This window comes from Buteo buteo, chromosome 7, assembly GCF_964188355.1.
Source record: "Buteo buteo chromosome 7, bButBut1.hap1.1, whole genome shotgun sequence".
Classification (NCBI taxonomy): domain Eukaryota; kingdom Metazoa; phylum Chordata; class Aves; order Accipitriformes; family Accipitridae; genus Buteo; species Buteo buteo.
This window is the reverse complement of record NC_134177.1, coordinates 18,550,401-18,566,565: the sequence shown is the minus strand read 5'-3', so window position 1 is coordinate 18,566,565 and position 16,165 is coordinate 18,550,401. Positions and strand designations below refer to the sequence as shown.

General features: G+C 39.6%; 1 protein-coding gene across 1 annotated transcript in view; it reads right to left on the bottom strand.

Moving 5' to 3' along the window:
• DNER (delta/notch like EGF repeat containing) overlaps positions 1–10,220 on the bottom strand; it is a 135,090-nt gene extending 124,870 nt beyond the window's left edge. Inside the window, exon 1 of the mRNA XM_075033252.1 lies at positions 9,957–10,220. Coding sequence (XP_074889353.1) covers positions 9,957–10,220 — 264 coding nt within the window. The remainder of the gene's footprint in view (positions 1–9,956) is intronic.
• Positions 10,221–16,165: the final 5,945 nt, after the last annotated feature.

The following is a 16,165-nucleotide window of genomic DNA, read 5'->3' as shown; positions in this document are numbered from 1 at the left end:
CTTCCTTCTGTTTAATAAGTTACATTTGCCTGAAAATTAGATTACAATAGAAGTACATGCATATGGTCAATCACAAGTTATTAATAGACTGCTAGGTCTGTATGAAACCTAAGCCATATATTTTGGGTTGCCATTACTGAGATTCATTGATTAATTTGATTTTGATAAAAGGTATTTAAGAATTTGCCTAATTTCTTCAGCAGAAGAAACTATACATCTGTTAAAATGTTTAAAACAAAAATACAAATAAAAATTGCATGAATTTTTACAGATTTGCTGAATTTAAAGCACAAATCATTAGAGCTGAATAAGAATTGCCACCTAGTTTACAGTGATAGTTACTGTCCTTATCGACAAATGCCACTACAAAATACTTCAAAGGTAGATCACTGCAACGTACCAGGTATGGAAGATTACAGAAAATTGTTCATATATTTTCCTCAGCCACATTAGCTGATTATTAGCTGATGCCCAGAAGAATTTAACTGTCCCATTCCTGTTGATTCTTTTTAAGCATTGTCCTTGTCACAAGATTACCTTTTATTCAGACTTTTCTTTGTTGTCTCTATATAAAAGTGAATAAATTGTTTCTCCCAGGTTATTCAAATCTTTCCACACCTACTAATCATTTCTGCTACCCTTTCTCTTGGTCATATCTATTTCTGCCCTCTCTATCTTGTAACGAAAGTTACCTGAACTTGATTTCAGAGGATTAAATACTATTCAGTCATAGAAAGGAACAGCATTCTAAAACAGCTTCTGTTTTCTTGTGATGCTATCTGCACATCTTTAAGTTATTTGCATTTTGAGCACTCAGGCTCAGTGAGGATTATTCAACATAACACCACCAGAACATATGGGTCTTCCTCCCAAATAATCACAGTTTATTTAGAATATGCATGGTTAGCTGAAATTATTCCTTCTCTTGTGCATTTGTCAATAACAACATTCAGCTTTATTAGGTCCCATACAAAGGGCCACATAAGGGCAACCTAGACTGAAAACAGGGCTTGCTGTAAAGGAAAAGGAATCATATCTTGTTACACTTTTTACAGCTACTGTTCCTGAAGATACCCAAGTCTTCTCGAACTGACAATACAGTTGCTGTTGTAACTAATACATGAAGTACAACAAAGTTCCCAAAATCATTAACATTCAGTGACCTTGTCTCAGTATAACAACCCTACTTTCACAGTGAAATTGAATCCTGTTCTTAGCTTATTCAAGAGCACCTTGTTCACAAACACATTTGCTACAGAAGTCTTTGAAATACTGATCATTGATCTATTGCCCCTGCTTCCAGCAGGAAAGAACATTATGAAACTAAATTAATCTGTAGACTGCTAGCCTGAATACTTGCCAGACAAAGACATAGTCTAAATGGTTGATTTATTCAGTTATTTTTAATAAGAAGGCTTTTTTCCTTACAATTTGCATATATTCTGATAGGCCACTGACATGTATAAAAGTGCTTTTCACTCAACAATCTTAAAGCCTTCATACACATTCACAAATTAACCTTTTGAACCCCCAGGATTATCTGAATTTATAGAGGAGAAATCCAAGTAAGAAGGTGCTAAGTTTTGCCCAGCATGACTCAGCAAGGCAGTGAGAATTCCAAGCACCAAGCCCTGGTATTCCCATTCCTGGTCACAACATATCACTTTCAGGCCTTTCTATAAAGTTTACAGCTATTTTTTCAGGTTTACAGCAGAATATAATACTAAATAATACAGTATAATTGTTATACTTACTACAGCCTGTATAATTGTAAAACAAACCAAGGCAAACTTGAAAAATAATATAGGGCAACTGTACGTACTGCTGAACTCGAAGTTTACATATGTGGCATACAAATCAGCTTTTGAATGCAAGAGTGCTTCTTTGTAAGAGATTACACTCAACCAATAGAACAAATTAAAGAGTTTTCTTATCAAGCAAACATTACTTTTCTCAATTTATATCTTGATGTGCATTTCCACTCTTACAAAGCTGTTGGAAAATTGCAACAACTGTATTGCAGTTTAACATCTTTTTCCTAATAATACAATTATAATTTTTGTTTTGTGTAGCTTATGTTGATGAGTGACAAGTTTCTCTCCAGAGGACATTTATTTCAGTGTTTATATTATTCCTGTAAAATATAAATTGACAAAACCATACAGAAACAAAAAGTTGAACAAAACTATTCTTTTTTGCTTAAACAAAGAGAGAACCGATTAAATATTCTTAATAAATGATGCTCTACAATGTCAAATGCACATACTAACCTGCTTTTACCTTCAAATTTTGACTTAAATGCCACTAAGAAATTTTTAATAAAATTAGCCCTATTCTTGCCAAGCACTGTGGTTTCAATTGACACGGATGCACTTTAAATATAGATGCTTTCATTTGGGGATCACCACACCACAGACACCTCTAGGTAGGTTGCTGAGCTCAGTTCACCCATATCAACTAAAAGTTTAAAAAAAAAATAAAATTGTGGATATTATTGAGGCCTTCCCTCTAATGCAGCTGTCAAAAGAACAGGTAACCTCTCAGCACAAATAAAATATGGGATTTAGCATAGTACAAAACAGACTATATTTAGATTAACCAGCAACCAACAGCTCAAGCTATTCGGCTCAGAAAGGACACTGCAGAAAAGAAAAATATTCACTACATGCACAGGGAGGAAAGAGTGGAATAACTCACTTTTAAAAGGGAAAAAAAAATAACAACAGGGAAAATCAATTAAATTGAAAGTCAGAAAATAAAAACTAATAAAATTATGTTTTCCATGCAATTAATCTGTGGGATTCAGTGGAACACAAATGTGTCACAGCCAAAAGGAGTTACCAGGAATGAGGGACTTGATATTTAACAAGAACAGAGTGAGCTATGAGAGCAAGTACCAAAAATCAAAAAACCACCAACCTATGTTTAGAGTTAAGTGGACACTATTTCCAGGAGACTCATGTCTGCCTATTAAAATGGAGTTTCTTGCATCATCATCTGAGATTTTTGGACTCATGATCCCATGATCAAGCTGAAATCCTGCTAAATGCCACTTCTGAAATCATTGATCTCAGGTAAGTACTTCTGAGAAGGGCAGTATGTAGAAGATTCTATGAGAGCCCTCAAAAAGAGGGGAGCATTTCTACCTCTTGTAATACTGAATCAACTCATATAACTTCAGTATTTTAAGCAATATTCTTGTTTATTTGTTTTCCTGACCATATTCTGTTGTTTCTTATTTTGTATTCAAGATAAGCATTCTCCTAGTACATTGGGAACCTGCTCCACTAAAGAGGATTTCCAGAGCTACATATATACAAATGACAACATCAAGTTAGGTATTTCAAAGGGAAGTAAAACAATGCTAGTTTTTAAACAGATACCATTATAAAGTAATTCTCTCAGATCAAAGAACATAAACTGCAATGAAATATGACATATGAAAAAGCTGAAGCATCTTAGTATAGCATATCTTCTATTATTGTTACTTTACAATCTTTAATCACAAAAAATTATTAAAACCAACACTTGAAACTTCCACTTATATGATGGAATTTTTCAGAACCAAATAATTTGCACTACATAATGACCTGACTAGTATTTAAAAAGAACTATGTTGAACAGATTTAAAGGGAGTATTTCAAGACATTAAAAGAGAGAATACAAAGATTCACAAAGGTTAGTGTGCAGGTGATACCCAAATAACAACTACTTATTGAGACAGTTTGGGTTATTACATTATTCCAGTTTTATTCTACAGAAATTTAGAATAAATTTGTTTAGATCCCATGGCAAAAATCACAGCACAATTCTTTATTGACTGCTTTGGAAATTGCCGAATTACAGCTCTCTCGCTCACATATTTTCAAGATATGCTTCAAGGCAAGATGCTAATTTGAAAAGTTTAAATTTCTGACTGGAAATATATTTCTACTACACTTAAAGAAAACAGATGTTATAATAGCTAAAATAAATTGGGTGAAGAAACTATTTTTCACATTCATATATTCTGTGCTAATGTTCCCTATATTTGATACCTCACATTGAAGTTCTGCAGAACTTCACCAGTTCCAGTGCAACCATGGAGATCAAAGATCATGAGCTACCTGAACAACGCTTCACTTACAGATCATAAAAACTCAAAGAAAACAAATAATATCCATCCTGTGTGACATACAATTATTACCTGAAGAAAAAAAACCTCAACAATGACTATGAAATGTGAGCATACTAATTTGTAACTAAAAGAGCTGTAAACAAAGTGGCTTGAAATTATACTAAAGATTTTTCAGATATCTTATCTAATAGTAATATTGCCATCTCAGAACTCCTACTTGCACTGCACACAAATTTGTCGGCTTCCAGGTACAGACTAGACTTGATGTAAAACATATATGTATAACAACATGGAAATAATTTAAATATCCAGCAAAGGGAGGGCAGGAACAGGACAAGAGCAATAGGCAAACACAAAATCTAGGAAAAAAGAAGAAACAAACAGGTGTGTGTATATACAGAATCACAGAATGTTTTAGGCTAGAAGGGACCTGAAGGAGTTCTCTGGTCCAACCTCTGCTAGGCCAAGGTGCTCAAGGTCTTTGCCACTCAAGCCCCGAATCTCCAAGGATGGAGATCCCACAACTGTTCTAAGTGTCTGTTCCGGTGTTTTACCATCAGCATGAGGAATTCTTTTCCTTAGACTGAACTGGAACTTCCCTTACTCTAACATGTGTCACCTCTCATCCTTTCACTGACCGCATCTGAGAAAAGTCTTGCTTCATCTACTCTGTGACCACCCATTAGGTAGCTGAGAATGGCAATTAGTTCCCCCCCTTAGCCTCTTCTTCAAGAAAAACAAACTGAGCTCTTGCAGCCTCTTCTCACACACAGTATATGCATCAATGCAAATATTTAAATTCTGCAATTTGAACGCACTGCAAGAGTTGGCAGAGTTAGTCAGCAGGAAGTGACATGGTGCCTCAGAACTCAAGTTAAACTACATCCAAATGAAACAAGAAAATTCCAGGGCATCTGCTAACTATACAATTTATTCTTATTAAAAATAAAAGAGCAAGCAGAGTAGTCACACAGAAAATACCTGCATCACAATAACCACATAATCTAAGTATATACCTTTCATTAATGAGTACAGAATGGAAAAAATAGCATCCTAAATATGCTAGAGAATTCATTATGAATTCAAGGATTATTTAGAGACCTTTCAGAAGGCATGTCAGCACTTAATAGAAAACAGGATCTCATGAAGAATTAATCAGGATACTGACATGAAGACGATTTAGCAGTTAGATTAAAGGATGTCCTTTTACACAGCACTGTCCAGTGCAACCTGAAATAACCTGGCCAATGAAATTTTATACTCCTTATCCTGAAGTACTGGACCAGTGAGTCAAGAAACAATAATTCTTCTTTGTGCAGCAGTTTGCTAACCCTGGATTTTTGCATTCAGCATTAAACAGCACGTTATCAGAGATCTACTGAGAACACAAATAAAATGAAAGAAAAAGAAACAAAAACCCAACCCAGGATAAAAAAATAGAAGCGGGGGGCACCAAGCAAAAAACTGAACTCACTGCAGTATAGTCTACAAAAGTTCAAATACCATGATCAAAGAGAAGAATAAATTCACCTGGCATTCAAAAGTACGAAAAAAGGGAGAGAATGAAGAAAAACATAATCAGGCAGAAATTCAAGATGGGAAATTTAAAAAAATAAAATTCTAAGAACAAACTTTAAAAGATAATCTTCTACCTACTTGTATTAGTTTTTATATCAGTTCCTTCCTTGACTTTTTAAAACTCAGGTTACACCTTTTTAAAATTTCCTTTTAAATAAGCTACCCACAATTACATTTTAAAAATATTTTCCGTTATAGGTGTGGAAAGATAGCCATTAGAGTGAATACAACAAATCCTCCCCAAGACCAAAGAGATCATTTTGCTACTAAAATAGTAATTTCAATACTAACTCAAAAATGCTATTACATCAGCAGCTACCACGTCACGCTCAGAAGTAGAACATCCAGTCATTGCTAATCAGACTACGTAGAAGAGAATTGCTGCAAAGTCAGAGTGCTGGTTCAGTATGCTTGGACGCCGCTTGTTTTCTAGCTTTGATTACTGACACAATCTACAAAATAACTAAAAGCATATTAAAAAGCACCAAAGTAAAAGAACAAGGGAAAATGATCAACCAAAGGAGAGAAGAAAAAATTAAAAACCAAAACACAAACAAAAACAAGAGAAGCAATTAAACAAACAAAGCATGTGTGGTAATATTTTAAAATACATTAATAAATCAATGTGACAGTCTTTTAATGAAATTAACACTAGCATGGAACCAAATAAACATCATGCAATTTAATGCAATTAGCTAAATTAAGATTCTGTATTTTTAAGCAAATGACCAAGTCTATCATGAAATTTTTAATTTCCTATTTAGTATGTCTCTAACATTATTTCATAAGGCACTAACACAAATCAATTTTTACATAAAACTTCCCTGATCAAGAAAAACAATTTTATTGGATTATACACATAATTAGAAATAACAAAGTAGCCATTAAACTAGCTGTTAGAAATAAAGGTTAAAGATTGCTTTTCAAAGTAAAATATAAGTAAAAATTTGGGGAATATAAAGTTTAGGTAACTTTAATATCTGTTACTCCATTCATCAAATTCTCTCAGTGTAAAGTTGAGAGTTGGCCAATTTCAAATTCCTGCAATAAGGCAGTTGAATTCACTATAATTTTTGTACGATTTCCTTGGGAATACATGTGATTTCTTTGCTCAGACTAAGATGCTTCAACACATTAATTTTATTTCTTCTTCACAAAGACTACAAGTATGGTAAAGAGAAGTGGGAAAAAAAATCACAACCACGAAAAGAAATTGAGTTAAATTAGAGCAATGTCCCACAATGCGAAATCCATAACAAAACAAACCTGAAGTTTGCAAAACAAAGTATATTCAAACCGTAAGCAACGTGAGATCTATACACATGCATTATTCATGCGATAGATGTACTAAGAGGACCTATAATTTCTGTTGTTAAATAAATTATGAGTTACTAAAGCAATTATAATACAAGATCACAGAATTGGCTTAAGGCCAAATTAAATACATCACTTGGTGATAGAAAAGCTCTGGACTTTTAGAAGCATCTCATGTGTATGTGATGTCAGTTTTATTCTTTTCCCGTGCCAGCACCAGCATTGTCAAGTACATCAAAACCAGTTACAGTAAAAACTTCAGTTAACAAAATTTGTGGGCAGCCTCCAACTTTGACTGTTAGCAACCCTTCTATGTTATCAACTTGACTGTGCCCGGTTGACTTGTAGGCACATTTAGGACATATTTTCTTCATTCTACATCTCAACACATCTGAGCAGAGTCAGCGAAATTTTGCATTCACTACAACAGGTAACATGAAAGTAATTCTATATTTTTAGGGAAGTGAGGTTCCCAAAGAAGTCTAGCTCCATCACAAACTCCAAAAATGCAAACTTACCTTCCATGATCTGGGTATTTAAGCATAATAATTCCTGTTCTTTTTTCCCCTCTTGGCATTCCCCTCTGCAAGTCCAACTGTTCAATAACAACCTCAGCAGTAAGATGAAAACCCCCTGTTTAGATATATCCCAATGATCCCCCGATTTAGCCCCTAGTTTTTGCATAACCCGTAAGGGATATGAGAAAAAATCCTTACAGTTATTTATTATCATTGAATTAGAAAACATGACGGTTTTTACCTTTCTTTGTAGAAGTTTAAGCCGTTACGCATCTATTAAGCTGTTAGGCATCTGAACAACAGAGCAACACAAGAATTAATGCATTTTTACAATATTTATTTATTTCCTATTCTGATAAAATAAGCAAAACCTCAACTATGGATATATTGTGTTTATATTACCCCTTTAAAAAGCCTGCCTACTGTCTAGTTAATTAAAGTTACATTTCAAAACCATATTAACTTTTCATAGCTAACTGGCATCCATACTTCAACAGCTGACATGATAGCTGAAAGTTGCATTCATTTTTTTTATCAGTTTTCCTTGCAAGGGTCGTTACTGCATATTTTATAAAAAGAAACAAAATGTATGATGCTGTAAGCCTCCTCTTATTAGTTAATAAAAAGCATAACTGCTATGAAAACATTGCCTATCTCTTTTATCAGAAAAACAATTAAATCCAGTTCCCCAGACACAACACTTCACAGGAGGTATGATGCCAGCAAGCATTACATTTTACTAAATCTTTAAAAGGGTTGTTAATCTTTCAGTCATGGATCTCAGACACTTAAGTCTAACAGCAAAAAGCAGAAGCAAACATGCAGCGCTCTCTTTCTCTCTTTGTAGTGATAGAAACATAGTAAACTCTTAAGAGGACAAGAGCTAAAATTAGCCAAAGAGAAATCTATTTAATACACTTTCATCGCTCTGATTTTACAGAATCTCATTAGTGTAAATATTTTCATTTTCATTGTTACACTGAATCAGCTGAGACATTTCAAGGCAAGTGCAGAACTCTGTGCATAGTGCTCCTACTTTACAATGACTTTTATACTCACCTACACATTAAGTCTTCAGTGAATGTATTATCCCTTTCATCTATTCAACAGTATAGTTCAGACACTACATGACTAAGGGACATTAAAAAAAACCTAAAAAGCAGACTAAATTTACTCAAATTCATTTGCTTCTGTGTCAAGTTCACTTAAAACGGAGAGCATTAATAAAGAAATGGTAGCCAATCCATATAGCCTTTTGTACCCTGCTGTCACAGAAAGTAACCCATCATATATATATGCAGGAAACAAACCTCTTTGTCCCTGCACTTGCTTTTCCTTATTTGAAGATACAGAAGATTAGGGATTTGTGAATTTGTGAACATGATAGCAAAGATTTTCATCCTTAACACTAGAGACAAAAAAAAACAAAACAAAACCAACTTAAAATCTTCAGGTGACAATAATTCGATTGTATTATTACATTAAATCGCAACATGACCAAGCATGTTAGAAAGGTACTGCTTACTGCCTCTCCCTATTTTAGATCATTATCCCTACTCTGAGCATTCCAACCTTTCAGAATTCAAAATCAATACAAGAAGTGCCCGAAACATGGGCGCAAGCACTCCTAACCTATGAAAATGACCACCGGAGACACGATTTAATGATCAGTATTCAACGCAATACAGCATCCACTTCCAAGGACCATCCTTTTCACTTTAAAATAAGTCCGTACTAAATAAACGGCGAGGACTGGACGGTCGGGGGTGGCTACAGTACTGAGATTAACCTGGCAGGCACTGGCTGAGCTCAGCCCCATCCTCAGTCACCTCTAACCGAGCCCCTCACACGCCGTCGGTCCGTTTCAGGCCCGGGGGCGACGGCTCTCCCCTCGGCTCGGCAGCCAGCCCGCGGCACGGCTCCAAGCCCGTCCCTCGCAGTACCGGCACCCGCTTTACGCGTCCGGCGGCACGAAGCGCCGCCAGCCCCTCGAAAAGCCCGGGGGAGAGCCGAGGCCGCCGCGCGCAGCCCCGGCTGCCCGCGGCGGCCGTTAACGGCACCAACGGCTGCCGCGCGAGGAGCCGGCGGGAGGGAGCGGCCGCTCGCGGGAAGGGGGGGGGGGGGGGGGGGGGGGGAGAAGGACACGCCGCCGCCCGCCGGGGGAACGGGCACCGGCCGCCGCTGCGCGCCTGCCGGGACGGACGGGCCGGCGAGGAGGCACCGGAACGGCTCGGCGCGGAGCGAGGCAGGGCGGGCAGAGACGCCCGCAGACGAGGTGGGGTGAGGCGGTCCGAGGACGGGAGGGAGCCAGCCGCAGACCGAGCGGGGACACCCAAGGGCAGGGACGGGCGCAAGGACGCGGGGCGGGAGCGAGGCGCTGAGGCGGGGGCACCCCGGGAGGCGCCGAGGGCTCTCGGCGCGCCCCTTACCTGGCAGGAGGTGCCGGTGACCCCCGCGGGGCAGGCGCAGCTGTAGGCGGCCGGCGGCTGGGGCAGGAGCAGCTGGAGGCGGCGGGGCGCGGCGGGGCCCCGGGCCGGCACCGGCGAGCAGGTGCCGTTGTTGCGGCAGGGCTGGCTGAGGCAGGGGTCCCGGCCGAGGGGCGCGACGGTGGCCGGCCCGGGAAGGCAAGCGCGGCGCTGGGCCAGGGCGAGCAGCAGCAGCAGCGGGAAGAGAAGCGGGGCGGCTCGGGGCATGGCGGCGGGGCGTCCGGGCGCGGGTGCCGCTCCGCTGCGGGCACCGGCGAGGAGAGGAGGGGATGGAGGCGGCGGCCGCCCGGCTGCTCCCTACCCCCGTTCCCCGGGCAACGTGCGGGCGGGGACTGGGCGGGGAGGAGCCGGCCGCCGCGCCGCCAAGCGCCCGGCAGGGGGCAGCCGCCGGCCCGCCCGCCCGCCCGCAGCGCGGCCCCGGCCCCCGCCCCGGCCCGGGAGGGAGGCGGCGGCCGGCCGCGCCGCGGCGCGGCCCGGCCCGGGCTGGGGCAACCGGCCTGGGCGTGCAACGAGCTGGGGGGCAGGCTCCAGAGGGCGGCAAGGCTGCCGTTACTTCGACCCTAGAGCCGAGGCTGAGCTCGGAACGGAGCGGACGGGGCTGCGCCCGCGCCCAATCTCCCCCGAGCGGGGGAACGGCGGTCGGGCTGCCCCGAGCTGCTCCCTCCCCCGGGCACGCCGGTTTAGAAGGGGAGCGGCGCGTTAATAAACTGCCGGATAGGCGTTGCTGACCTGTCGGTGCCGCCGGTTGGCGCGACGGCTGTAAAGGTCAACGCAGCAGCCGTCGGCTCCTCAGCGCGGGGCGGGGGCGAGCGCTGCCCGGGGTTAGGCACCCACCCTGAAAGAGAAACTGCTTGCTCGGGACGATTCGCCGTTTGCTTCTTACTTACTGTTTCACAGGTGTCATCTGCCGATAATTAACACGTTAAAGTCCTATCGAGACCAAAGTAGAGGCAGAGGGAAAGCATAAAAATGAATCCTGTCATTTCTCATATTGCAAAAAAAGCCGCGTGTTTTCTCAATTGAGGTTATGTATGGCTGATCTTTAAAAATCGATTTCTATTTTGCTAGTCTTTCAGGGATTATTTTTTTACTGCCTCTGATTAGAACTAAGATAGATGGTCTGCAAATCAGTTAAGAGACAGCAGGAAGATAATCCACATTCTCTGGCCTTCTCTTCATTTGCTTCTGCAAAAGTGAAGTATTCAAATCTCTCCTAACTAACGACTTCTCACATCGCTATCATAGGATACAGGAAGATTACTGGCAGCAACATGCTACAGTTTTCATACACCTTCACGCTTCACGTACAGCTGAAGCCTGTATCACGAGCAGAAATAATTAGCGATGCAGGTTGAACTGAGAACTCATCAAGGTTTCCAGCAGCCTGAACCCGATACTCGATCCCCGGCACCCAGACTGGAGTGAACTGTCACTGCTCCTCCATCCATCACCCCAGGAACCCCCTTCCCCCCCGTCCCCACCGCGGCGGCCAGTTCGGTGCCGCACCGGCTCCCTCTGCTGGGGCTGCGTCCCGAGCACTGGAACGACCCCTTCCGTCAAAATTATCTCATTTATTTTACCCCGGCCCCCGACAACGCCTATAGGCGCTGTGGTAATACAAATTTAAAAAAAAAAAAAAACAAAACAAAACAAAAACTTAATTCAAATATATATAACTAAGTTGTTTCTTTATTTTACAACTATCTTCTCCTTAAGGTTACTTTTTCTACCAGTATTTGTTCATCAGAGCCCTTCACATGCTGAGACAGAAAACCTGCTGTGTTTATGAGACCAGTTCATCATCATCTTTTCTTTACTAGTTATTATCAAATGCTGTATCTTGGTGAAATCCAGGAACTGGAAAGATATTCTTACACTCTGAAACTGAAATACTACTTACTGTTCTTTAAGCATGGGTTTTGCATCAACCAATTTTGCAACCGTAAGAAACATTGTTAATTTGCTAAGCTTGTTCATAAGAATGTCATAGAAAGCAATGCCAAAGGCCTTGCCCATGTCAAGTTATAATAACTGTTTTTTCATTCTATTCCATTCACAAGATCTGTTGCCTTGTTCTACAAGAAAATAATTTCATTTGACATGATTTGTTCTTGATAAGTCCACAGATTCTGCTACTTGTCTCCTTGTTATCTTCCAAGCACTCTGAAATAACTTGTATATGTATCCCAGGGTGCTGTGTCATGTGATGTCAAAGCAGCTGGGCTGCAATCCTCTCTGTCTTCCTTCTCAATAAAAATGTTTGTCCTTGTGCTGGTTTTGGCTGGGAGAGAGTTAATTTTCTTCACAATAGCTAGTATGGGGCTATGTTTTGGATTCATGCTGAAGACACTGTTGATAACACAGGGGTATTTTTGTTATTATTGAGCAGTGCTCACACAGAGCCAACGCGTTTTCTGCTTCTCTCTGCAAGCAGGCGGGGGGGGCACAAGGAGTCAGGAGGGGACACAGCTAGGACAGCTGACCCCAACTGACCATAGGGATATTCCAGACCATATGACAATGTGCTCAGCATATAGAGCTGGGGGAAGAAGAAGGAAGGAGGGGACGTTCAGAGTTACAGCATTTGTCTTGCCAAGTAACCATTACGGGTGATGGAGCCCTGCTTTCCTGGAGATGGCTGAACACCTGCCTGCCCACGGGAAGTGCTGAATGAATTCCTTGGTTTGCGTTGCTTGTGTGCATGGCTTTTGCTTTACCTGTTAAACTGTCTTTATCTCATCCCATGAGTTTTCTCACTTTTACCCTTCTGATTCTCTCCCCTATCCCCCTGCAGGGCAGGGGGGTGAGCAAGCGGCTGCATGGTGCTTAGCTGCTAGCTGGGATTAAACCATGACAGTCCTTTTCCAATCTCCTACAACTTCACCCTTCCACACAGGACATCAGAGATAGTTAATAACTATAGCTTTGGCCAGTTCTCTAAACATCTTATAGAACTAGACAATCTGAAAAGACGTTCTGCTCTCTAACCTGACCCATCTTTCTTTTCGCTCAAGCTCTTCTGGCTGATGCTAATTGTGTTGACTAGCTGACAGACCTTCATAACAAACAGGATGCCTGAATAGACTGCTTATGTAGTGCCCCTATTTCTTAATTGTTCTTAGTACACCCAAAGGGTTCAGTAATTCTGATGGAACTATGGTCTATATCTGAGGCTTTTCAGTAGTAGGATAATATAGATAAGTATTGGAAAAGATGGTTTCAAGACTGACAGCTAGATCAGATAATGAATTCTGTTGATGTAGTAGCATGGTATTTGCAGAAGAGATCAACTTTAAAAATAAGCTAGTCAACCAACAGAGCAGGACATAACACAGTGTTCTGAGTCACATAGGACATAAATATATCACATGTGTTTCCTTAGCATTTTACAAAATATATAAGCAATGTTTGCATTATAATTGCCATTTTCATAAGGAAATATTTAACTGTACAACAGAAAATATTATGCTCACCTAATTAGCTAGTGATTTTCCAAAATGCTGTATCTTTTTATGCATTTTAATGTTCCAATATGCATAGTTTAAATAATTTTATAGTCAGCTTTCCATAAACAAATTACGAATCTTAGTATTCAATAAGGATTCGAGCTTTCTGCCTCATTTACACTTGCTAGAATTTGAATTGTATTACCAGTCTAATAGTTTATTATTGTGGCTTAGATAAGCTACATTACAGCTTAACTATTTATTTTGATGAAGAAGTACTCATCCTCTACTGGCCTGAAGGAGATTTTGCAGAGATTTTTTTTATCTGTTCTGATTAAATATTTAGTGAGGAAAAAAAAATCTCTATGATTTCCTAAGAGGAAGTTATATGCTTTAAATGTCTTCCATAACAACAATGATCTTTTTTCTAAATATTGATGAATTCTTTTAAAACCACTAACTATTGGTTACATTTTTCTTTATTAGTAGAGGAGTTAATTCAGATGAGAGAGTTACTGTGTTGAGCCTTTTCTGAAAAGTCTCTGGACTGTGGTTCTTTTGTTTCATGTTTGGGGTCAGGCTGCAATCATGTCTTTTTTTGCGGAATTGCCATTTTCCTCATGTCTCCCTCAGCTTGTGCCTGCTTTAAATCATCTCAGGAGTTTCACTTCCAATCTACCAAAAGGACTGGGGTTTTAATTTCATTTGAGAAACTTCAGAAGGGTCCCACTCATGCAACTGGAGTCAGATTTCTGAAATTGCCCATCATGTTCCCAATCCCATATCCAACAGCTGCCAAAATTAAAGGTAAATCCTTTTGAAAATCATTGCCACAATACTGAAACTATTACTGTTTGTTTCATAAGGCTTAAAATGCATTTATTCAAAATGTTTTGTACATGTATTGAACTTTTTTTCCAAGCACAGAGTTCCTATTCCATCAAATTCTATTAATATAAAACTGTTTGAATGATCCACACCTCAATTTATCAAAATACTGAAGTACACATTTACACATGTAAGAAGCCCATGGAATTCAGTAAGAATACTGGCCTCAGAAGTTGCATGCTCTGGTGCTTCACATTGGAACTTATTTTGGCTGATCTTCATGGGTTTGAGAGGGCAGATTTTGGCTACAGGAGAAGGTTAGTTTAAGGCTCTGAACAGAGACAAAATTTAAAAAAATATATATAGTTCACTGCTGTAGGTGGGTGAGAGGAAAATGTTGCTTTATTTTCATACGCACCTGAATAATTACTATTTTTCTTTTACCTTAATGAAGACTGGCAAACACCCTGCTCCCAGACAATGTGTATGGATTTATCTTCTTTCCTCCCCAGTTTTTGCATTTGTATTTATTTTACTTTTCTCCACTTTATTAAGCTGTTTGAAGCTTGCATGTTTTCTTCTTTTTCTTTGCTAACTTTGATATAGGAAACTGATGATAATCATGCTGATTTGTTTACCACTGTCAACAGTGAAACTATATGTTGTTATTTAATGTCTGCTGTTTGGGCGATCTGTGGCACATACAAGTAGAGAGGTGTTGATACAACTAGTATCAAGAGAGAGCTGCCAGCGCGGGTACAGAAATATTCATCATTGTGGGAATCATAAAATCTTGGGAATGATAAATCATGTTTTAAGACAAAATCCACAGAGCAGAAATTAAACTCTTCTATTGGGGAGCACGAAACCACTGTGCTGTGAAAATCCATGATGCCTGTTTTATCGGTGGCAGACAGACAATTCAGGAGTAGCAGTATTTCCCACATCTTCACCTATTTGTTTGGCTCACAGGAACTTTTATCATCCTGGTTATTTTTTTATATATATTTTTAGAACAATGGAATAAAATTAATCCATACCTCTACACAGTATAGATGTTTCACAAACAAAATGACTGTCAGCTGTTTAAGATCTTCCTCTAAAAGTTTCCAGAAAAATTGTCTCAATAGCTACTCCACCTTTCACCAAAAAGCTATACACATAATTTGCAAGTAGACACTTTTGCAGCAAAGATGTGCTTTTATACTCTAATAATGTTTTTTATCACCATGCTGTGTGACACTACAGCAAATATTACTGTACTTCATGAAATGAGAAATTCATCTTACAAAAAGACTGATCTGAACCCACCTTTAAGCAAACAAAACTATGCTGGGTAAAATCCTGCATGTTTATACTAAGTTTGAATCAACTTCTAAGGAGCTTGTTTGAAAAGTCTCTAAGTAACACCACAAAACAAGCATTGCAGCTAACACAGCCATAGCTTAAGATGTTTAAATCCTATGATGTAGATACAACAAAATAATTAAGAAAGAATGTATAGGTTTTGCCATTCACAGTCTTCCACTCTATCCTTAAGCCATGACTTAGGCTTTCAAATAATAATTTGATGTGACTACAATTTCAATAGAGATAAAAAATAATTTATAATGTATCATTCATACAGACAGTAATTTTTAGTCAAAGAAACAGAGCAAGTGCAAAGCACAGAATCTCAAATAATGTCAGAATTATCTTAAATCTTTATCTTAGAATTTACATAGATGCTTCAGCAATTCAAATGATATGCTTAATATGACAGCTATCAGAACAAGTATTTGACCATGAGAACTTAAAGGAAGTACTATATCTCAAGAACTATTTTTATAACCAGTAAGTAAATGACTTTATTTCTATGAATTTCAAGGTGCATATGGC